At 41.0% G+C, this 25,050-nt stretch overlaps 1 protein-coding gene across 1 annotated transcript; it reads right to left on the bottom strand.

Annotated features, from left to right (window-relative positions):
- Positions 1-1,063: 1,063 nt before the first annotated feature.
- LOC128021095 (uncharacterized) lies at positions 1,064-24,832 on the bottom strand. The gene is made up of 14 exons (XM_052608024.1): positions 24,543-24,832; positions 23,851-23,971; positions 21,112-21,210; positions 12,894-12,930; positions 10,909-12,758; positions 10,738-10,765; positions 8,823-10,591; positions 8,682-8,730; positions 8,371-8,414; positions 8,102-8,144; positions 6,132-7,987; positions 5,928-5,964; positions 5,717-5,800; positions 1,064-5,618 (listed from the first exon to the last, which is right to left on the bottom strand). Exons 1-14 carry the CDS (start codon positions 24,629-24,631, stop codon positions 1,939-1,941), a joined length of 9,786 nt encoding a protein of 3,261 aa, XP_052463984.1. The 5' UTR covers positions 24,632-24,832; the 3' UTR covers positions 1,064-1,938.
- Positions 24,833-25,050: the final 218 nt, after the last annotated feature.

A 25,050-nucleotide genomic window follows, 5' to 3' on the forward strand; every position in this document is an offset into this window, starting at 1 on the left:
TTTGATGAAATTTTTTATCCTTTCAGCTGTCGGCTGAAACCTACCCTAAGGAGCAAAGAAAGAAAAATACATACATTCTTTGGAATCGTCTTCATGGATTCCAGAACCACTACTCTACTTTCTCTTGACTGCAAGGCATAGATTAAATCTGCCACAATAAAGTAATAAAGCAGGCCTTGATTGATTTGTAGTTGTAATTACTGTAGCATTGTCTTGTTAATAGCTTTATTTTCCTGCCTTTCTAAAAACATCTACTGTGGCTCTCACAAGAAATGACCTTAAAAGGTTAAAGCCTGTAGCCCCCAAGGGTAGGTCCAAGGTTACATGGAAATGGGAGACTGATTGCTTCTCTAAGACATTTTGAAATCTACTCACGAAAACAATATTATATGACGGATCCACAGTCTATAAACCAAGGGTTAAAGAATGGCAGCAAATCATCGACAGGTAACAGGGGGCCAATGCTACATTTTGTTTTTTAAAAGCCTTAACTAAAAAAGGCATTAAAAAGTGAAAACATAAACAATTAACTACCTTTAAATTGGAGAGTAGAGGGCAGTAAGTGGTGAACTGAAGTGGTAATTTTCTTCCAAAATCATTTATACAAAAGTGAGTTTTTAACATTAACGAATTTCATTAGAGTAGCATGGCAAATAAATAACTTTATATTAATGACCACCTAATCTAACTGAAAAAGAGAGCATAATTTTGTTTCATCAATTTCTGTATCATTTGCCATTAATAAATGTGCTGTTGCATTTTCAATGCACAAGTCACACAGCTCTCTAGATGTTGAAGGGGAGAAGAAAAATGGAATCAACCACTAATCCATTACACACACTAACTTAATTGAGAGTAAATAAATTAATGTTTACTACAATTTAATTCGCTTCTACAATGCATTACAAAACATCTAGTTAAGAGTCTCGGCAAAAAGTTTTAAGAAAGGCGGGCATGAATCAATACTTACTCACAGATACTTGCCAAACTACACTGCCATCTTGTGGACACCATTAAATATTCTGGCTTTGAATTGAGCAGAGCTTCATATGTAAAACACTGATTCTTTTCATTGATTTTATTTGTTTATTTTAGTCAAACATATATGTACGCTTCCTTCATGAGGGCGGCTTCAGGGAGAATGGTTTACATAAAGATCCATTCATCTAAATAAAACTGCAAACAAATCAAACATTGTAACAAGCATAATGAGACAAGCTATTTTTAGTTTGTGCCGATGGATGACTTTTTGACAATATAACACAGTTACATTTCATTGTGTAAATGAATGAATAAAACATGAATCTCTTCTCCTCGCAATGCATCTCGAGTATTTATATGATTTGTAGTCTTTAAAAGTTCCTGAAGATATTAGGAAATTCCCAAAAAGTGTTTTTGTGAAAGCCTCCATCCACACTTTCGGTGTCACATGATTTAAAGAGTTATGTTGGAGGTTTTTGCATAAAGGCACAAAGCAGTAAGGCCCCACAAGGGCATCCTATTCTCATTTTTTTTTGGCAAGACATTGGTCCCAATTAGCGGTCCTCTTTTTCCATGCCACTTACATAAAAGAAATGTAAAAAAAAAAAGATGTTTTTAATAAAACCAATATGTGGTTATACTTAAAGTCTACAGGTATAATTCAATTATATATATTGACACACACACACACACACACACACACACACACACACACACACACACACACACACACACACACACACACACACACACACACACACACACACACACACACACACACACACACACACACACACACACACACACACACACATACATACATACATACACACACACACTGAAACCTACTGCCAGATGTGACCTACAGTTTACAGAAAACAATGGGACATTCTGAAGTTTCAGAAGTGTATGACATCCTATTAGAGAGCTTGTTTGGGGGCAGCTAAGCCAAGCTTACTACAGACGGTACAGCTCAGAATGAATCTTTCCCTGTGTGAAGCTACTCTGTGTGCTGGAGACAGGCAGGACTGCCAGGAGCCTAAGGATAGTTGAAATGTTGGGAAAAGACTCAATGTCTGAAGTTTTGAGAGTGCCGAGAACAGTGTCGGGTAGGTGTTGATGACTTGCAATAGAGTCTTGCCATCTGTCCCTCCACCTCTGCAGTTCATCCTGGAAGGAGTTTAGGTCAGGTAAGACATATTGGAACACCTTGACAAACTCCGTGTCCTTGCAGCATCCCTCCACTTTCGACATGACATAAGGCACAACCTGCAAGCAGCGAAGAGCAGACAGGACATCCTGGGAGAGCCCTTCCATCTCAGCAATACAGTGCTCAATGGCCCCTTTACTGAAGTCCTCTCTGTAGTGCACATTTAAGGGCGGTTGTAGTGAAAGTGGCTGCTTAGACGCTAATGCAACTGCCTCTTGAAACCAGATTTGATGATGTGAGTCAATACTGTTCTTTATTTCACTGAGAGAGGGGAGCAGATCAGACAGGCGGTTTACAGCTTGATACACATCGAAGGCATTTCCCTGAAGGCTTAGGCTTATGCTTTTGGTGAGCCTCAAGATGTTTTTCATAATCACAACAGTCAAAATGAAATCAAAGTTTTGGATAGCAGAAAGGAAGCTTTGAGCCTGTGTTTTGTTTGCCTCATTATCTTGGTTCCCTTTCATCTCATTCAAGGTAAAGGCAATGGCCTCTAGAATGTCTGAAGTAAGTTCCAGAACTTCGGGGCTCATTGCCAATTGATTGCTGCTGATCTTGGCTTTCAGATCACTTGCCTTCCTTTCATCATTCTGGAACAAATGCACAACAGCATCCTCTAGTCTTACACGTCGCTGAATATCCTCAGAGAACCACATGAAGAGCTGCTCCAAGCACTCAAAACAGTGAGTTGTGTCTGTTAGGGAGGACAAACTGGCTAGCAAAGATTTTGGAGTTACAAGGTTTGGGAAACTGAAAGCATGAGGGAGTCTCTGGGAAAGCAAAGCTGAAGCCTGTGTCATCTGAGGGACACCTGGTCTTGCCAAAGATTGACTTCTACAGAGTGCCAAGTTCAATCCCCAATTCTCAGAGAGGGTTATGGTGAGTGTATCCACAAATGAAGGAATGTTTGTGGAAAGGGGGATAAAGGCTAATATATTTTCACACTGAATGTCTTGTTTGTTAAGGTAGTGTATCCCTACAGGCATGTATGGTTGTCCATCAATTGCAAACTCTTCCTCAGTGACTATTGAAAATAACTTTATGTTGCACAGTTCCTTAAACAATTCCTCTCGAGCAACAGCATCGTATGGGGTAAAAACTATTTTTTCTAGTCCATTGCGATCCAGGTTAAGTACCTGGTTTGCACCATCCTGAGCCTTTGCTTCAGGCTGGACTGTGCCTTCAGATTCTGCTGCCATGGGATGATCAGTAATATCTTCAGGTGAAGCAGGTGTGCAATGGTCAGAAACACATGGAGATATTGCAGAGGACTGATCAAGGCTAATGTATACTGCTGCAGTTTCTTTGTCTGAGCAATCAGGAGCAACAGAACTAAACTTATCTGTGCCACAGTCTGCAACTATTTTGGGTTTCTCAAGGCCAGCCTGATCTAGTATGCTGGACTGATCAGTTTCACTTTGATTCCCTGGTACAATCTGATCATTTTCACCTTGACTAAGTGCCACACACTGATTAGGCACACTTTGATTCAATACAATTGAAAGAATAGTTTCACATTGAGCTTTTACTACAGACTGATCATTTCCATAAGGTTCATCTGCCACAAGCTGATCATTTCCATTTTGATTCCCTGATGCTATCTGACTCGTTCCACTTCCATCTGCTAACCCAAATACACTTTGATGTTCTACTAAAGGCTGATGAGTTGCAACTACAACAAATGTATCAGCTACAGTTTGATCTGCTGATGACTGATCAGCTCCAGCTTGACCTATGGTTGCAGTCTGATCATTTCCAGACTCAACAATCAGCTCATCAGATCTGCATTGATCTCCCAAAACTAACTGATTAGTTCCAACTTCATTTGGTAAGACAGACTGACCAGTTCCACTATGATCTACTTTTACAGACTGATAATTTCCAGAGTCAACTACCATGAGATGATCAGCTCCACTTTGATTCCCCAATATTAACGGACTAGTTCCAACTTTGTTTGGTAATATAGTTTCTGTCTGAGTGGTTTCAATTTTGCCCTCAGCTATAGATTGATCTGACTCAACTTGACCAACTGCTATAAACTGGTTAGGTACATTTTGATCTCCTGATACTAACTGACTAGTTTCACCTTGGCTTGGAAACCTAGATTCTGTCTGACCAATCTTATTTTGATCTTCTACTATGGAATGATCATTTACAACATGACCAACTATTATAAACTGTTCTGTTACCCTTGGGTCTCCCATTTCTGACTGACCAGTTAAACTTTGATCTGCTATTAGATACTGTTCATTTTCAGAGTCAACTACCGTGAGCTTGTGAGATTCACTTTGATCCTCTGATATGAACTCCCTTTCATTTGCTAACCCAGGTTCTGTCTGATCAGCATCTTGACTTTCCACTACTGAATGTACGGTTTCAAATTGACCATCTGCCATGAACTGATCATTTACGGTCTGATCTTCAGTTACTGACTGACCAGTTTCATCCTGACCTGCTGGTAGAGAATGATAATTTCCAGAGTTATCAACAGTCTCAAGTTCATGAGATCCAGTTTTTTCCACTGAAACCAACTGACCAGTTTCTCCTTCATGTGCCATCACTGTTACTATACGACAAGCTTCATCCTGACCTTTTACAATAGAGTGATCAGTTTCAACTGGACTAACTTCCAATTGGTCAACTACACACTGTTCCCCTGTTGCTGGATGACCATTTCCACCCTGATCTTCAACTATGTATGGATAATTTCCACTCACAGCAATTTCCATGACTTGATCAGTTTCGCTTGGATGGACTGACAATAACTGATCATTTACATTTTGATCAACTGACATGAGCTGAACAGGTTCACTCTGATCCGCTGACACAAGTTGACCATCTGCTAACCCTGTTACTGTGGGACAAACTTCATCTTGAGCAACTATGGAGGAATCAGTTTCAGTTTGAACAACTGCCATGACCTGATCAGGTACACTTTGTTCTTCTGTTGCTGGCTGGTCAGCTTTACCTGGTTCTGCTACTACAAACTGATCAACTTCCATAGGTTCATCAGTTTCACTTTGATTGAATGATACTGACTGAACATTGCTAACTGGCCGCTCTTCATTAAATTGCTCAGTTTCACCTTGATTAGTAATGATTTGATCCTCTGTTACTGACGGACCAATTCCACACTGATCAAGTACTTCAGATCTATTATTTACATCTTGAACAAGAACGATCAGTGGATCACTTTTATCATGTTCTGTTACTGTAGATTGCATAATGGCATCTTGGACAGATTCTATTAGTTGGTCAGATGTGCTGGTTGGCAGAGCATGGAAGACTTGAGCTGTAGTTGTGGCTCTTTCTGAGCTGTTAAGTGTTAAAGATGATGTCTGTTCAGGTATGTTTTCTTCAGCTCTTTCCATTTCACTAGAATCATTGGTTTCCACTAGAATTGCCTCTGGAGCAGCAGTTTCAACATCTAAACAAAGGATGATACAGATTTAATAAAAAAAAAAAAAAAAAAAAAAAGTTGAGATAATTACTTGTTACTAATACTTTTCATTTAATATCACTCACCGATTCCAGCAACCTTTGTCTCTTGTGGATAATCCGAACCATTTTTATCTACAGCCATCTCCTGTGGAGCCATGGTAATCACCTCTGAGAAAGGACAGGAAAGTGTGTCAGAATAAAACACAACAGCAATTTCATTACTTTGAATGCCCATTTGAGCTACTCAATTCATTTCAGTGGCCAAGTTATTCATTTAGAAATTAGTTTTACTTACCACCTTCCATTCTCAGATGATTAACTCTTGATTTTACCTACATGTACGAAAAACCCCCCCAAAAAACAGGAACATTACTTTGTTTATCAGTTGATATTAATACTAATAAGAGCAAACAGCTAGGGTGACTGATAGTGTATGTTAATTTCATGTTTTTGGACAATTAGAATTATTACAGGGTAACCACTAAGAAATTTACCACACCTGAGCAAGGAATTGATTTCTTTCTGGATCAACCTCCATGCATTTCTCAATAACCTCCTCCAGGCTCTGCAGTGTCTGGCGATGCATTAGAAGCATCACAGCTTCAGGCTTACTGAAGATACTACCTCTGAGTAAGGTCCTCAAGGAGTTTAGTGTCGTCTTCATTAGATCACACTCCATGCTAATACTAGGCAACACTGCCACAAGCTTAAGAAGTGTTGTAACGTTTGGAAGGTTTCTGGCTTCATTATGGAGCAATGTCTCAGAGATGGAGGTGGGGGGACAAACATCTTGATACTTCTCCCTCCATACTGTGGCCCAGGTGTTAATGTCTTCTTCAGCTGTCTCTGGCTCAGGGAGATCACTCAGGTATATAGTGTGCAGTTTATCTGTGGATTCTGGGAGAATAGGCAGAGGGTTGCACGTTGGCAGTAGGGACAAAACTTTCAGGGCTTTTAGATGATTCTCTGAGAAGTTAAACTTCATTTCTTCAATTAAACCATTTAGAATTGGTAAGCTTACTGCTTCCATGTAGAACATTTCTGGTGAATCATAGCTACTGACAGATTCTGCATATGACAGCAATCCCATGACCTTAGCAGCAAGCTCCACTGCCTCCTCAAACCAGATAGAATGCATTGCACTCAGATTGTCCAACATCTTGCTAAAATAATCTATTATTGGCATAATCTTCTCAAGTTCGCAAATAATGTCAGCAGGGTTTCCACAGCGAAACACAGTGCTGCAATTCCTCAAGGGAGCACAGACATTCTTTAAGATCACTAGGGGGATGACAAAATCAACCTGCCTAATAGCGGTGGACAGGGTCTGGGAATGCAGTGACATGCTTCTACTCCATGACCCACTGCAGTTGGTGCTCACAGAATCTAAGCAGTTCAGGACTCCCTCCAGCATGTCCACCAAAATATCGAAGAAGTCTTCTCTCTTTTTCCATCTGGAGAGGCAGGTCTCTGGGATCTCTCCAAGTGCTTCCCGTGGTGTATTCAGCAGCCCATCCATGGTCTTGGAAAGCTCACTGCCTAATTTGGGTGACTGGTCAAAAAACTGTAGCAGATTCTCAGCGGTCTCTAGAACCTTTGTAATGGAGGCATTTTGTAGGCTTAAAGCCAGCCAGTAGGCAAGTCCACAAGACTCACTGGGAGTGTTCACAGCTAACGGATAGCTCTCTATAAAGCCCAAAGCCATCTTTCTGAGACTTCTGCTCCCCGTACCAAAGCACATGATGGACTGGCCACGACAGCAGCCCATTTGAAGTCCCCACTCATCCTCAAGTGTGGTTGAAAGAGCCTTAGCTTGCAAATCCACATCAGAGCTTTCATCAAAAGGCAGAAATCCTATAAGCTCCACTTTGGGTATGCAGTCATTCACATATCTAACAAAGACTGGTAGGAACTTCACCTCTCCAACTGAGATAGTTCTATCAGTGATGATTGAAAAGAAAGGAGAGTCATGAACTTCAGTGAGGATTGTTTGTCGTATGGCCTTCACAATTCTTTGTAACATTTCTCCCTCTGAAAACAATTTCCCTTCCTCCTGTACCCAATGACACGAGGCAAGATTCTGAACAACGGCATCTTGCTCTGGTTTACTGAGGTCAATCAATGAGCAGTTTCTCCTTGCAAGCTTAGCTGCCTGTATAAAGACTTCGTCACAGTTACTTGTGCTGTCAGCTGGTTCATTGGAATGGCCATTCTCATCTGGAACCAGCTCTACTTCTTCAACCTTTACATGCGGCTCCTCAGATGCCACTTCCAAGCAACCAGCAAACACTTCTATATTCTCAGACTGCTGCAGAGTCTGTATGCTTTCTGCTCCAACTTTGTGGATGTCTGCTTCTAGAAGTCAGGGTAAACATTATTTTAGACAGCTTTTTCAACAACAACAACAAAATATGTAGGCTCAAACACATTAATAACTCAAATGCAAGACCATTCCCAAAGATGACATACCACTGCCAGTAATCTCAGAATTCATCACAAGTATTCTGGAGTCCTGTGAATAGAAATGCTACTCATGAACAAAACTGAAAAAAATAAACTAACAGCAACTGATTTGAATCAACAATTTACCCAAAATAGTTTAAAACAATTTTCAACTAAATCAATGATCTATTCTGTAATCTATAAACTATTCTCTCAACCCTTTGAAAATTTGAAGGTTATAAACTATTTAAAATGTTAATAACAATTATAATAATTATCACCACAACTATACAAACCTGCTGAGCTTCCCTGTCTTCTTCTTCAATCACGTGGGTGTCATCTGCAATGTTGGAAAGTGAGCATTAAAGTCGACATGGAATGAAAATTTACCCTACCTATTTTTCTAAGTAATTGTTTACTGAGCTTATTGTAAACAATTCATGCTTGCATGTTTTATTTCCTACTGTATGCAATTCATGCATTCATGTTTTATTTAGCAATTTTTCCCCCTCACTTTTAAATTAAAAGATAACTTAATCTACTGGGAAACAACAAAGCATCCAGATATTGATTCTTTTAAAAAAAGCAAGCATAATATATTGCATACCTTCGGTTTTCATTTCAGCAGCCCTTCCTAAGGTTTTGGATTCTTTGTCCTGTGAAGTAAAACAGACTTTACTAACACATCTAGAAAGCAAATTAAACATTTGAAACAAGCAACACATTACTGAAAAAAACTGATTCTTACCAGACAAATACCCTCCAATGTCTTCGGTGTGAGCCTTAAGCACTGAGCAACCATTTGGTCTAGGTCTCTGTTAAAGTCAATGCCCACCTGAAGCACGGCTAAACAGGGTGATCTGTCCATAGGTGAGGTGGTGCTCACATAGTCTTGATACATTTTGTGCCGCTTCACCTCACCACAATATTCCAAAGCTGTGCTTGGCAACACACACATAATCTTCAGCAATGTGTTGATGTTTATGAAGTACTGCATAAGGGGTAGACGCAGAGTCTGAAAAATGGTCTCTGGTATGGTTACACTAACCACTTTTGTTTTCCACTTCACTTTCCAGCAGCTCAGCTCCGTGAAGAAGTTGTCAGGATCGGGAAGATCACCAATGTACAATGGAGGTTTTGACTTGAGCATTTCAAAAACATAGCTCATTGTCACAGAGCAAGGGACCAAGGACAACAGGTTGAGGGCCTCCTTGTGGTCATCAGAGAAATAGTCTTTTACCATGTTTATAAGGTGGTCAACTAAAGGGACACTCATTGCATCTTTGTAGTATGAACCAGGTTTCAAAAGGCTGTCCCTTGGAATGATCACACTATCAGGAACTTTAACCTGCACACTCAGACTCTGAGCAAAACAAGAAGCTTCATCAAACCAATTCTGATGGAAAACCTTGATGTTGGTTTTCACTCTGTTAAGTGTGGCCACAATACCACTGATCTGGCTAAGCTGCGAGGCAGCACTAAAATGGTCTTTCTGTAGTGCTGCACTCAGTTCTTTGGTGAAGGATGAGGCGTTTTTTAGCGCAATGATTGCCACAATGAAATCAAAGTCCCTTATTAACTGAAGTAGTCTCTTGGCTTTTTTGGATACGGCCGAACTCCATCTCTGAGATTGGCAGTTATCAATATTTTCTAACCAATCTACCAGAGGCTCCAGAATCTGAGCAAAGACTTCATAAGAGTCATGTTTCTCAAGCCAAGTGGAGCAGAACTTTCCTTGAAGCTCATGGATTTTCTCATAGCTCTCTCTTAGGCCTATGGCTAAGACTTGATCTAACTCTTTCTCAAGGGCAGGCATGCTGTGGAAAAATGACACTATCTCCTCTAATGTGTCAATGGCTCTGATGACTGCAGCTACTGGAACTGACCTTGACCACCAGGTATTGAAAGAGTAACACGAGCAGTGTGTGCATATAGCAAGAGGATACTTCTCCTGTATTTTACATGCAAAGGCCTTGAGCTTGTAGGATACTTCCCCAGAGCCAAGGTAAGCTTGACCTCTGCAGTAGCTCAAATCCAGATGCCACTCATTGGTGACTACATCAAAAAGTCGTTCACACATGGCCTCAGTGTCATGCCTAACCTCGATAAAACCCAGAAGCTCAAGACGCATGACATCAAAACTGTCAACAAATCTGATGAACATGGGAATGTATTCTGTCTCTCCGAATCTAACAACTCTGTCGATAAACAGGGAGAAGAATGAATTTCCGGCCTCTAAAAGAATCCTATCCCTAACAACATCCTCACAAACTTTAAGGACTTCATTCATCTCGGATTTGGTCACATATTCTAATTCTTGATCTTGATCACCCTGAGTGTGTCTGCTTTGCCTACTGTATGCTGCGGTGACAGCTGCCTGTAATGCAGATTTGAATGCCTCTTTATCAGTTTCTGCATACTCAGGCAGTTTTGGTCTCTCAATGTCCATATTTAAAGTCATCTCTCTCTGTTCTTCTGTATCTTCTTTAGAGGCATCATTTGCACTGGTTTCAGGAACTGCATAGTTTTTGGAGTAAAAATAAATTAAATCAACAACTATCTAATTTAGTTAAATCAGTTAAACTCATTCTTGTTCAAGCTATGAAAATCAGGAGCGTGTTAACTTTTTTGAAGGAAAATAAGTCAAAGGTGAGAAGCTTTACCTGATGGTTGCACTTCCATTACATCATCCTAAAAACAAATGAGAGGATCAAAATGTTAAACAGCTCATTAAAAACATGCAAGTTTTTTTTATTAATCTCCAGAAATTAAATATAATTCAAAATAAAATGATATTAACTCAAATAAAATAAAAGTCTCCAAAACATGCTTACTTCACGTAATAGCTGCAAGATTTCTGGATATTTCTTCACATACGCCTCCACCATTTCCTCAGTGCTGAAGTGGACATCTTGATTGACATAAACAAAGGCCATATTGCTCAGTCTCTTTTCCGCTGGTAGTTCTTTCATGTAGGAGTGATAGCGGTCCAACACCATGTCATAGTGCCCATACACATCTGATTCGGCGCGGACACAAGGGATGGTGCCCAACACTCTCAACAGGCTCTGTACATTTGGGTAAAATCCTATATCTGGGATCTTTAGGGTAGCAAAAACACTGGTGGGAAGAATCCTTCGCTTGCTAGCATGTCGCCATTTCACTTCCCAACAGCCCAGCTCATCATAAAAGGAGTCAGGACGAGCCAAGTTATTCAGGTTAGCATCAGCAACTTTGTCTTTGCGTATGCTAAAATTGTGGTCAGCCATATATGAGGGCACCAATGACAACCATCTGAGGATTCTTGCCATTTCAGTGCCTAGGACTCTTTTGACTTCATCAACAAGGTACTGTATAACCTTCTTACTCAGTGCTTCTCTGTAGTAATCCTCCAATGAGGCTTGATGTTTCTCTGCACCATCACCATTTGTCACCATCTCCACTGGCAGATCCACTGACACCCCCAACTTCTTGGCTCTGGCCACTGCATCAGAAAACCACTTCCTGTGAAAAATGTTGATCTCCTGCATATGTTTGTTTAAAAGCTTTAAGGTGTTGGAGATGGTGTACTGCAAAGTGCTGCTGATGCTGATTATTCCCCTGAGACTAGGGTTCAGGATGCTCACGCAACACAGCGTGTTTTTCAAAACCACAAGAGTAATGAGGAAATTGAAGTTCTTCAGCTTCTCTTTCAGCATTAGAAGCCCTACGATTGTGTCAGCGTCCACATCTGAAAGGGCACTGGTGCACATCTCTCCAATGCTGCTCAAAAGTGGCTCTAAGATATCAAGCATTGTCTGAAAAGCATCTGTGGCATGTTCCCAATGGTTCTGACAGGACTCCTTTACTCTGTCCACTTCGCCTTTGATGTGGCTGTACGAAGCAATGATCTTGGCATTAAGTTTCTTTGCCAGAGTTTCCGATTGCCTAATAATGGAAGCAACCTGCTCTAAAGTATCAACAACATCCTGAATTGGAAGGATGGGCATGGAGCGAATCAACCACACATTGAAAGCGTAAGGTTCACTAGGGGACAAAACTACCTGTGGAAAATCCCGCAGCATCCTGCATGAGAGATCCTTCAGTTTCTGACACATGGCACCTGATGACAGGTAGGTGAAGCCGCGGCAGTGCTCCATCCGCAGACCCCACTTGTTCCGGATTTCAGATATAAGCATAAGGAACAGACTTTCAGAGTCTACATCACAGGGAAGGAATCCCATGAGGTGCTTCTGTGGGAAGCCTTCACTTGTGACTGAGCGGATAAACACAGAAATCTGGTCCTTGCCATCAATGTTTACCTTGTCTTGGAGAAATATGGAAAAAAAGCGCGCAAGCCGCAAGCTATTACGGATCTCCTCACGCATGACATCCTCACCTAAGGTGAGCACTTCTTTTTGGTCGATCTTCTCTGCACATATGGTGTTGACAGAGAGTGACCCAGCTGGGTCATTCCCCAGTGGTTTAACAACGTTAAGAGATGCATTGTTTGCGATGCTAAAACCAATGAAAGCTAAAGTCTCCTTGAAGTAGTCTTTCAAAGTTTCCTTCGCTTTGGAAATAGCAGGATCCTCCTCTGACTCCTCATGTGCAGGAGGATTGTGTGTTTCGCTGTTCTCAGCAGAATCACTCTCAACTTTATCTTGTGCCTCTGGCAAAGAGGGGTTTGAGTTATTGATGGTACCTTAAAAAAAGAAGAAAAAAAAAAGAGCACAAACAATTCAAAAGAAAAACAACAGAGAATATACTGTAATTACTTTGTGTAATTACAAAGAGATAAAAGAATTAAAAAATGGTGACATGGAAATGCATTACTTACCTTTAGATTTCTTTGTGGCAACCGGCTCCTCTCCTGTCTGAAAAAAATACGATACGATACAATAAATAAATAAATATTATTTGTAGGGCTGAAACGATTCCTCGAGTAACTTGATTACAAAAAATTATCGAGGCAAATACCTCTGCCTCGAAGCCTCTTTTAATTTATTTTAAATCTCACGTCAGGTTCTTTCGCAATAATTTTTTTTTAATGTGACAACGCGTTTACGTCACCCACAAAGTGGAAGGAGACACAAGCGCTGTGTCCGAAATCTTTTACTGCAAGGAGTCAGCAGTGTTTTGAATTGATGGTGCGGGCAAACGTAAAGAGAACGTTGTGGCATGTGTCCATTGCAAGATAGAGCTGGCATACAACAACTAGGACCATCTCGGTTATGTATGTAACCATGGTTCCCTGAATAGGGAACGAGATGCTGCGGTGACAACACCGGTATGGGAACACCCCTCGGTGTGATGAATGTCTGAAGCCCTATACCATCTCACCAATCCTATTGGCCAAATAGCGCCTGGCACTACCCTTACGCATGTGCACACATCATATACCTGGGTGCCGCAGGCCATTTCGCTCAGATTTCATGAACTGAATAAGAATGCTATCAAGGTATGGAACGGCCAGGACCGCAGCATCTCGTTCCCTATTCAGGGAACCATGGTTACATACATAACCGAGATGTTCCCTTTCATAGGTCACTTCGATGCTGCGGTGACGTCACCGGTATGGAAATGCTATACCATAACGCCTGACGTACCTGACAGTTGGGATCCAAGGAAGCATCTGCTCAAGCGAGACAACCCGGGAGCCAGGAGCCATCCTCACATCCAGACTGTAAGACTTGATAAAAGTGCTCGGTGAGGACCAGCCTGCCGCTGCACAGATATCATCCATAGAAGATCCACTGAGAAAAGCTCGAGAAGAAGGCACTGCTCTCGTGGAATGGGCTTTAACTCCTAAGGGCGAAGCGAGTCCGCGCGCCTCATAGGCTAAAGATATTGCTTCCACCAGCCAATGGGACATGCAGTGTTTTGTGACAGCATGGCCTTTATTCTTATGTCCAAAACAGACAAACAGCTGGTCAGACTCACGCCATGGGGCTGTTCGAGCAACATAAGTCTTTAAAGCTCTGACAGGGCAAAGACTCACTGCCTCAGCAGGGGGTAAAGCCTCCAAGAGCACTTGTTGAAAACGAAAGGGATTAGATGCGACCTTAGGGACATAATTAGGCCTCGGTCACAACACCACCACCACAGAGCCCGGTGCAAATTCCATGCACGAGGATGAGACCGAAAGATCCCGTAAATCCCCAACTCTCTTGAGGGAGGATAAAGCCTTAAGAAGAACTGTCTTCAGAGTCAGGATTTTATCCAGTACAGTTTCCAAGGGCTCAAACGGGTGCCCTGATAAACCTTGCAACACAATGGATAATTCCCATGAGGGAACTCGCATGGGGCGGAAAGGCCTCAGCATTGCGCACCCTGTATAAAACGAGAAAACAGCGGATGACGGCCCACTGAGGCACCATCTATATATTCGTGGTTAGCTGAAATGGCTGCCACCTAAACTTTTAGAGTGGTTGGTGTCACTCCATCAGAAAAACGGTCCTGAAGGAACTCCAGTACTGAAGCCACTGGGCAGTAAACTGGATCCATATTACGAATCCCACACCAGGTCGTAAACAGTCTCCACTTGAAAGCATATAAGCATCTCGTAGAAGCTGCTCTAGAATTCAGTATAGTCTTGGTGGTTTCAACAGAAAGACCGGGACATACTAACTCACTCCGTTCAGAGGCCACGCCCACAGTTTCCATAGATCTGGCCTTTGGTGCCAAATCATTCCCTGTGCTTGTTATAATAAATCCTGTCTGAGGGGAATCTCCCATGGAGAGCCCGCCAACAGACTGATCAGGTCCGCAAACGACGGCTGTGTGTGCCACCACGGAGCCACCAGCAGCAGCTTTTCCACTCTGTCCAGCCGTATTCTGGATAATAACACTGGGATTAAACAAATCAGGGGAAAACATACAAGCTGGTCTTGGGCCAATTGTGAGCTAACGCATCCAAGCCCAGGTGCGATGGAGGGCATAGGGAGAACCATAGCGGGCAATGCGTAGTCATGTTCGAGAGCTTAATCCTCCCTGATGATTCAGATAGGACACAACTGCTGTGTTGTCTGACTTGAGCAGCACATGACGGCTGATCCAAAAAATACTGGAGAGCTAGAAAAACTGCCAGTAATTCCAACCTGTTTATGTGCCAACTGCGTTGTGTCACTGTCCACACTCCGTGGGCTGGGCGCCCTTGAGCAACAGCTCCCCAACCGGTCAAAGACGCATCCGTCGTGACAGTCTCTCGGAAAGCACAAATCCCCAGCAAGAAGAAATTTGGTTGACATCCACAGTTTTAACGACATCACACACCTCCGTGTCACCGAAATCATCCGATGCGGAAGACAACGAGGTGAAATGTTCTGTCTTTTCGTCCACCACTGAAAAGGGCGCATGTGAAGTAATCCCAGGCGAATTATGGGGAATGCCGCTGCCATTAGACCTAAATGTCTGAGGCACAAGCTCACTGTCACTGTGTGACCCGCTTTGAAGCGACGCACGCATGACGCAATCGAATGAGCGTGCGGGAGAGATAGCTTTGCTGTCCTCGTGCGAGAGTCCAAGTCTATTCCCAGAAAGGTTATCCTTTGAGAGGGAATTAAAACACTTTTCTGGAAATTTGTGCGTAAGCTCAGGCTTTTTAAATGATTCAGCACAAAATCCTGATGAGAGTGTGCTTGGGTCTGCGATTAGGCTAACACCAGCCAAAGTAGTTCAAAACGCGAACGCCCTGGAGCCGCAACGGGGCCAGAGCTGCATCCATGCATTTTGAAAAAGTACGGGGATCCAGAGCTAAGCCAAAAGAAGAATGCAGTACTGATACACCTTGCCCTCTAAAGCGAATCTGAGGAACTTCCTGTGTCTCTTGATGATCTGAATATGAAAGTATGCATCCTTCAGATCGATCGTGACAAACCAGTCGTTTGGTTGAATCTGAGACAAAATAGACTTTACCGTTAACATCTTGAATTTGATCGCCCTGAGCGCAAGATTCAAACGGCGTAAATCCAGAATGGGTCGCAACCCGCCGTCTTTTTTTGGTACCACAAAATAGCATCTGTAAAACCCTGACTCCACCTGAGAGGGGTGTACTTCTTCTATAGCCCCTTTGCTCAGCAGAGTTGACATCTCCTGTTGCAGCACCGCTATTTCCATCGGTTTCACAACCGTGGGAAGAATTCCACGGAAAGGAGGCGGGCCTTTTCGAAACTGAATGGTGTATCCGTGATAAATTGTGCGTAACACCCATTGAGAAATGTCGGGCAAGCGTTCCCACGGGGCCGAAACAATATAAGCGGTCTCAAGATTTCCGATTCCTCCAACGCTTTCATATGTGTTAAAATGTCCAGGCACGAAAAGCTTGTGGCGTTCGTGAACGGGAAGTGCATGCGTAAAAGCCGTTGCGTCGTCTTGTGTATAATCCTGAAACGTGTCCATGGCAGGAATTATTCCAACAGGATGAACATCGGGCTCTGCCGCTGGCGTAAAAGCGGCGGCTGTGTGAGCCGTCATTAACGGGTCGTCTGTGCAAGACCCTTGAACCGTGCCTGGAATTCTGAAAGCTGGATTGCGCAGAGTGTCTGAGGGAACGCTTGGCGTAACAACTCGATCCAATGCTTCTCAAGGCACTGTTTGCGGCGAGACAGTCAGTGTTTGAGTATGGGGACTGCAGTGAGAGGGTTGAATGCACAAAAGCGGTCCAACAGCGCTCTCTATTGGAGGGCACAGTCCCTGGCAAGCAGCGAGAACATCAGGAGCTGCTTTTCGGGGCCCGAGAACAAGAGGCATTAGCCGTCGAGCTCAGGTTGGTGAGACGGTGGAGAAAATTCCAACGCTGCACTGTCCTCAAAATCCATGTCGCACGTGTCACCCCAAGCTATCACCCCAAGCTATCACCCCAAGCTATCACCTCGTGCGGTGCCTCGACAGTCGCAGAAGTGACATGACGGGGGTGACATTAGAAAATACTTCCACCCTCGATCGCAGTACTCTGAGCCGCAGGCCATCACAATGGGGACAAGAAGAAAGGCCGCTAAGCACCGCCTGTGCGTGATGTAAACCCTGTGTGCGCATGCGTATGGGTGGTGCCAGGCGCTATTTGGCCAATAGGATTGGCGAGATGGTATAGGGCTTCAGACATTCGTCACACCGAGAGGTGTTCCCATACCGGTGACCGCAGCATCGAAGTGAACTATGAAAGGGAACCTATGATTTCCGCAATGAAGAAAACATGGAAGGAATCGCGTTATCCAATCATAAACATTTACATGTTCTGCGTGTCTGTTAATGAATGAAGCAGAAGTGTGTCTTCCTTTATTAACACACACTGAAGCACATGTGACGCTCGCGGTAATTTCAGCATCTGCTGTCTCACCAAATAAGATGTGAACAACATCTCCAGAACTGCTCTGACGGTCACTTCATGAGTATTTGACCTTTTGATTTGAGTAAAACTAGCGTCACATCACATACTCAGAACTGTAAAGGTACGTCAACCCGTCAAAATAAAAGTCCGGTTAAAGACTATTGTTCAGCAGAATGTACATAGCCTACTACAAAAAATTTTTTTTAAGGTTTAATCACACAACATTTCTTCCATGTTTTATTTTTAATAGTAAATCCCCTTTGTTTACCAAAAGTTAAGTTAATTTTCAATAATTAAAAGATAAATTAAATTAATGTTTTATGCATTTAATGTGCATCTCAGAAAATGCTTTATTTTAAAACCCAACTGAATGGTACTTAATTCAGCTGTCAACTTTATTGTCATTGTTCACGGTACAAGTACAGACAGAGAAACAAGGGGTAATAATAAAAGTTTTATTTTTGATGTATGCAGTGCATTCTATGCATTTAAAGAAAATACAAATAAAATACAATTTTAAAAAAGGAAACTTGTTCATTTTAAGAGACCTAGGAGTGTTATTTTCTCCTGCATAATTACTATTGAACTTTAAGCAAAAACACATTTTATCTGATTACTCAATTAATCGATGGAATTTTTGGTAGAATACTCAATTACTAAAATATTTGATAGCTACAGCCCTAATTATTTGTACTCAATACAGACAATGTGTCTACAATGACAAATAAAAACAATTAATAATAAGAATAAAATGCTAGTATATAATTTTAATGATGGCTATAAATTATAAAGTTATTGTTGAGGGAAAGGGCCATTGATAACTATTACAAGCATGAAATCTATTTTACAAACCCGATTCCAAAAAAGTTGGGACATTGTACAAACTGGGAGTAAAAAATTAAATTATTAAATTATTTATAAATCTCATAAACTTATATTTCATTCACAATAGAATATAGATAACATATCAAATGTTAAAAGTGAGACATTTTGAAATGTCATGCCAAATATTGGCTCATTTTGGATTTCATGAGAGCTACACATTCCAAAAAAGTTGGAACAGGTAGCAATAAGAGGCCGGAAAAGTTAAATGTACATAAGGAACAGCTGTAGGACCAATTTGCTACTTATTAGGTCAATTGGCAACATGACTGGGTATAAAAAAAAGAGCCTCTCAGAGTGGCAGTGTCTCTCAGAGGATCACCAATTCCCCCAATGCTGCTTGCGAAAAATAGTGATGCAATATCAGTAAGGAGTTTCTCAGAGAAAAATTGTAAAGAGTTTGAAGTTATCATCATATACAGTGCATAATATCATCCAAAGAATCAGAGAATCTGGAACAATCTCTGTGCGTAAGGGTCAAGGCCGGAAAACCATACTGGATGCCCGTGATCTTCGGGCCCTTAGACGGCACTGCATCACATACAGGAATGCTACTGTAATGGAAATCACAACATGGCCTCAGGAATACTTCCAGAAAACATATCTAAACATGAATCAGAAGCGCAGGTGTTTTCTCTGGGCCAAAGCTCATTTGAAATGGACTTTGGCAAAATGGAAAACTGTTCTGTGGTCAAACTAATAAAAATTTGAAGTTCTTTTGGAAAACTGGGATGCTATGACATCCGGACAAGGACAACCCAAGTTGTTATCAGCGCTTAGTTCAGAAGCCTGTATCTCTGATGGTATGGGGTTTCATGAGTGCGTGTGGCATGGGCAGCTTACTAGTGCTGCAATGACTCGTCGACGTCATCGATTACGTCATCTACATAAATACGTCGACGTGCGTGAAATGCGTCGACGTGTCACACTGTTTGTTTACATCTCACGTAATGGCATACTGGGAAAGGAGAAAGTTGCATTCTATCACAAAAACAGAGAACACTGTTATCAAAATATGGGAATACTTTAAACAGAGGACAAATAAATTACCCTTTGTTCCCTTCACAAAACCGATATGGTGGACCACGGCAGCACAACTGCGATGCGCGAGCACCTCAGATGAAAACATCTTGGCGCCCCTCGGTGTTACGGTTTAGCTGGTTACCGTGTGAGCTGGTGACCAACTTACTGGTTCAGGTCTGATATTCTTGCGCTTGCGGCATTCTGGAAAGTTGAGATGTTTTTAACTCGATGCGGTGCAGACGCGCCTGGAAAAAACGAGCGCATTGCGGCCGCGTCACTTCCATTATGAGCACGCTTATTGCACGCCTACATTGGAAATAACGAACTTGAGCGCGCAAAAGACGTGGAATGTGAACGGCCCCTTAAAAGGCAGTGCGCCACAGGCAACAGTCACAAACCACCGAGCTACCCCGAATCAGCTCCAGATCTCTGCAAACCATGCTAAACCATAGCAGCAGAACCCTGACTACATTTTATGGTTTGTGATGCTAAAGAACATTTCATGACATCTCAGACAACTGTAAATTTATGGCTACTGTGGTTAAATTATAAACGCTATCATAAACTTATATTTACCATAGTAAAATAATTGTCTTTGCCTCTTTATTATTTTATACTGTAAAAAATTCAACCACATTGGTTGAAAATGAATAAAGGTTGAAATATTATATTGGAAGTTGTACTTATATATATATTTTTGTGAAGTTATACAAAGGATTCATTAGCTAATTAAAAAAAGAACATTAATTATTTATTGTAATACAAATAATCGTTAGATTAGTCGACAGAAAAAAGCTCTACAGCTTACACATCTGGAAAGGCACCATCAATGCTGAAAGGTATATCCAAGTTCTAGAACAACATATGCTCCCATCGAGATGGCGTCGCTTTCAGAGAAGACCTTGCATTTTCCAACATGACAATGCCAGACCTCATACTGCATCAATTACAACATCATGGCTGTGTAGAAGAAGGATCCAGGTACTGAAATGGTACAGGCCAGCCTGCAGTCCAGATCTTTCACCCATAGAAAACATTTGCCGCATAATAAAGAGGAAGAAGTGACAAAGAAGACCTAAGACAGTTGAGCAACTAGAAGCCTGTATAAGACAATAATGGGACAACATTCCTATTCCTAAACTTGAGCAACTTGTCTCCTCAGTCCCCAGACGTTTGCAGACTGTTATAAAAAGAAGAAGGGATGCCACACAGTGGTAAACATGGCCTTGTCCCAACTTTTTTGAGATGCGTTGATGCCATGAAATTTAAAACCAACTTATTTTTCCCTTAAAATGATACATTTTCTCAGTTTAAACATTTGATATTTCATCTATGTTGTATTCTGAATAAAATATTGAAATATCCACATCATTGCATTCTGTTTTTAATCTCAATTTGGACAGTGTCCCAACTTTTTTGGAATCAGGTTTGTACATGAGATGGTGCAATCACATTTATGTTCAAATGCAAGTAAGTACGTACTCTTAAGTAAATCTACACAGAACTCAATCCTGAAATTGTTTACCTTGCCATCTCGTTTTTAACTTATTTAATCAAAAAAGAAATACATTGGCAAATAGTTCGCTCCGTTATTTTAAGTTAACGTTATTTATAAACCTGTATTGCATAAGAATGTGCTGATAAATAAGTCTTTTGCTAGAGATCATGCATTATTTTATTTTTTTTTTCATGATTTTGACACTTTGAAATAAGTTTTCTTAAAAAAAAATTCTCTCAGTCCATTCACAAAGCAAGAAAATTATGAAATGGTATAAATAAATGTTTTTGAATCTAGATGTGTACATTAGATACATTAGATACATACTTTCTCCCGTGTCCTTTTTCTGTTGCCAGTTGGTTGGTTGGTTGCAAAATTGAAAACAGTAGGAACAGCATCATCCTTCAAAACAGACATCTGGGAGCTCTGAAATAAAAAGTAGTAACACAGAGTTCGCTAATCCTTAGCAAATAACAATAAGTAAATAAGTGGTTTCAAACGTTAATTCAAAAATGGTGCAGTTTTCTGGGGGATAATAGGACACATGTCAGCCTACTGGTCAACCCAAGTAAAAATTAATTTAACTGGATTTGTTTACTCACATAATGATAAATGTAATATATATATATATATATATATATATATATATACACACATACAGTGGGGCTCGAAAGTTTGGGCACCCCTTGCAGAATCTGTGAAAATAGGAGTAATTTAAAAAAAATAAGAGAGATCATACTAAATGCATGTTATTTTTTATTTAGTACTGTCCTGAATAAGATATTGTACATAAAAGATATTAACATTTAGTCCACAAGACAAAAAAAAAATTGCTGAAATTATTAAAATAACCCCATTCAAAAGTTTGGGAACCCTTGGTTCTTACTACTGTGTTCTGTTACCTGATGATCCTCGACTGTCTTTCTGTTTTGTGATGGTTCTGCATGAGTCCCTTGTTTGTTCTGAACAGTTAAACTGAGCAGCGTTCTTCAGAAAAATCTTTAAAGTACACATGAAATCAAAATGACTATATTTACTTTGTTCGCCTAAATTGATCGTTTTGTGCTGAACAATTCATCCATGCGAGTCAATCCACACAAAAATTTTTTTGGCTTCATAATCTTTAATCAAAATCTGAAAATGCCCCTCCCCTCTGCATTGGAGGACCTTCACTGATGACGTAGGCTTGAGGAATTGGGCGTCTGCTTAATCCGTAACCACGCCCCTCCAACTGACAGCAGACAGGCTGCCTGTGTGTTTGCGAGCATTGACAGCGCGTGAAGGGAAAGATGGCGAGGAGGTGCATTTTTGGTTGTGGAACTCACGGAACACTTTTCCCTTAAAATTCCCTCGTTACGGTCCAGATGGATCGATTTTATTACATTTTGAGGAAGGAGGGATAACAGAGTGTTCACGGATGTGCTCGAAACACTTCACGCGCGAATACTCCAAAATTAGGAAAGAACACGTAATGGGGTTCTTGAAATATCTGTCATTAACAGATAACGCTGTCCCGTCAGTGTACACCGTTGGTACCTCACAAAGTTTGACGACGGTGAGTTGAAATGAACCATGTCTCATGCAAGTGAACACACCTACTTATCTAGATCCAATCAGGTGCTAGTTGGAAAATAAGCCACGCCCACTATTTTCCTCATTTATTATTCCGTTTCTCTCGGAAATACGTCACAACACTGGAGAAAAGCCGTTTGCAACTTCCGTTTCACGGGGACTTTAAGGTCCTGCAGATTCTTCAGTTTTCCAGCATCTTTGCATATTTGAACACTTTCCAGCATTGACTTTATGATTTTGAGATGCATCTTTTCAGACTGAGGACATTTAAGGGGCTCAAACACAACTATTTAAAAAGATTCAAACATTCACTGATGCTCCAGAAGGAAACAAGATGCATTAAGAGCTGGGGGTGAAAACTTTTGGAATTTGAAGTTCAAGGTAAATTGTACTTAATTTGTGTACCGGGAAACATACAAGTAGCTTCTGTTGCTTACGAAGGGCAGAACTAAATGGAAAAAAATTATATTTCAACAAAATAAGACAAATTTGGGCAGCTCCATCGTGTTCAAAAGTTTTCACCCCCCAGCTCTTAATGCATCTTGTTTCCTTCTGGAGCATCAGTGAATGTTTTAATCTTTTTAAATAGTTGTGTTTGAGTCCGTCAAATGTCCTCAGTCTGAAAAGATGCATCTCAAAATCATAAAGTCACTGCTGGAAAGTGTTCAAATATGCAAAGATGCTGGAAAACTGAAGAATCTGCAGGACCTTAAAGATTTTTCTGAAGACTGCTGCTCAGTTTAACTGTTCAGAACAAACAAGGGACTCATGCACAACCATCACAAAACAGAAAGACAGTCGTGGATCATCAGGTAACAGAACACAGTCTAACTTTTGAATGGGGTTATTTTAATAATTTCAGCATTTTTTTTTGTCTTGTGGACTAAATGTTAATATCTTTTATGTACAATATCTTACTCAGGACAGTACTAAATAAAATAGATTTAATAAATAAATAAGTAAAATAGATAAATAAAATAGATAAAATGCATTTAGCATTATCTCTCTTTTTTTTTTTAATTACTCACATTTTCACAGATTCTGCAAAGGGTGCCCAAACTTTCGAGCCCCACTGGGAAGTCGTGGCCTAATGGTTAGAGGGTTGGACTCCCAATCGAAGGGTTGTGGGTTCTAGTCTCGGGCCGGACGGAATTGTGGGTGGGGGGAGTACATGAACAGTTCTCTCTCCACCTTCAATACCACGACTTAGGTGCCCTTGAGCAAGGCACTGAACCCCCAACTGCTCCCCGGGCGCCGCAGCATAAATGGCTGCGCACTGCTCCGGGTGTGTGCTCACAGTGTGTGTGTGTGTGTGTGTGTTCACTGTTCTGTGTGTGTGCATTTCGGATGGGTTAAATGCAGAGCACAAATTCTGAGTGTGGGTCACCATACTTGGCTGAATGTCACTTCACTTCACTATATATAAATATATATATATATAAAAAAATCACATTTTTTAAATAGAAGATGCTCAACAAAACCATGCAAACTTACTTGCGGACATATCATTGAGGTCTCAAAGTGTTTTGAGCACAATTTGTAGTTCCTGTGTAAATCTTCAGGTGTTTTGGTCTCCAGATCTGGTCTTTGGCACTTTCCCACCCATTGTTTACATCTAAAGATATGAAGTGAGGTTACCGCAGTAGTGCAAAAGTGATATTTTACCATTACAAACAACAACAATTAAAAATCACAGGTCTAAAACAGAGCACTTTTATAAACATTAAAATTGTCAGTTTGGCAAGAAGAAAGCAAGAGTAAAAAAAAAATCAAGCCATTAACAGACTAAAGTATTCTGGGGGAATTAAATCCCTGCCATTTTGGGAAGGGCCTGATGATGGCGAACGTGTATAGAAATCATTTGCTTACAGTAACCCCTTAAAAGTTGCATTAATCACTTTGAAAAAAAAAAAATCGAAAGATATTTTTATGATTGGCAATTACAAAATAGTCCCTCGCAAAAATAAATCACTTCATAACAGATTAAAGAAAGCAACAATACAACCATAAAATGACAATAAGGGGCCATGCATTCAATGAATCATTGTAAAAAAGGGGGGCAGAAGCTAACCAGCTAACAAAAAATGCTAATTTGCTCATTCTGTAATTAAATAAAAAATTTAATTTAGAAAAAAATATATAGCATTACATTGCGGTTGCATTTACGTTCAAAAGGCTGCACTCACCGAACGGGATCCAGTGGGAACCTGAAGAAGGAAACGTTGGACTGGTCCGTACTCTGCTCGCAGTTTGCTGCGGCACAGCAGTCGGGCATTTTGGACTTAGTCAAAATGAATACTGCATTGCATGAATCCTTCAGCTCAAAAGGAGACGCTTTTACAGCAAAAAGCGCGCGCGCGTCTACTCACGCTATCGAATGTTATTTTCAATTATCGCGTGCATTCTACTGAAACTTGCTAATGGCCGAGATGTTGCTACTTTCACATGGGAATCAACAACCAGGAAGAACACCTACGTAGAGCGGAAATGGTCTACACTGAGGACGGACCCCCGCCAAAAAAAACAAAACAAAAAAAAAACTCTTATCATCGTCATTCTTTACCCTTCTCTGGTGCATTTCCAGATGACTCAAATACAAATGTATGCCCATTCTGTACGAGCCGCCCAGGTTTTTTTGTAACCCACCAGAACATTCGAGATCACACCCTTTTAATAACACTTTGAACATTTTAT

Source organism: Carassius gibelio, chromosome A10 (assembly GCF_023724105.1).
Source record: "Carassius gibelio isolate Cgi1373 ecotype wild population from Czech Republic chromosome A10, carGib1.2-hapl.c, whole genome shotgun sequence".
Classification (NCBI taxonomy): domain Eukaryota; kingdom Metazoa; phylum Chordata; class Actinopteri; order Cypriniformes; family Cyprinidae; genus Carassius; species Carassius gibelio.

Excerpts from the sequence above, each read along its gene's own strand:
- LOC128021095 (XM_052608024.1), bottom strand. The coding sequence starts at position 24,631 with ATGCCCGACTGCTGTGCCGCAGCAAACTGCGAGCAGAGTACGGACCAG. Across the intron at positions 12,931-21,111 it reads GAAAAAGGACACGGGAGAAA|ACAGGAGAGGAGCCGGTTGC; the intron begins GTATGTATCTAA and ends TATTTTTTTCAG. Across the intron at positions 5,801-5,927 it reads TCATCTGAGAATGGAAGGTG|AGGTGATTACCATGGCTCCA; the intron begins GTAAGTAAAACT and ends GTCCTTTCTCAG.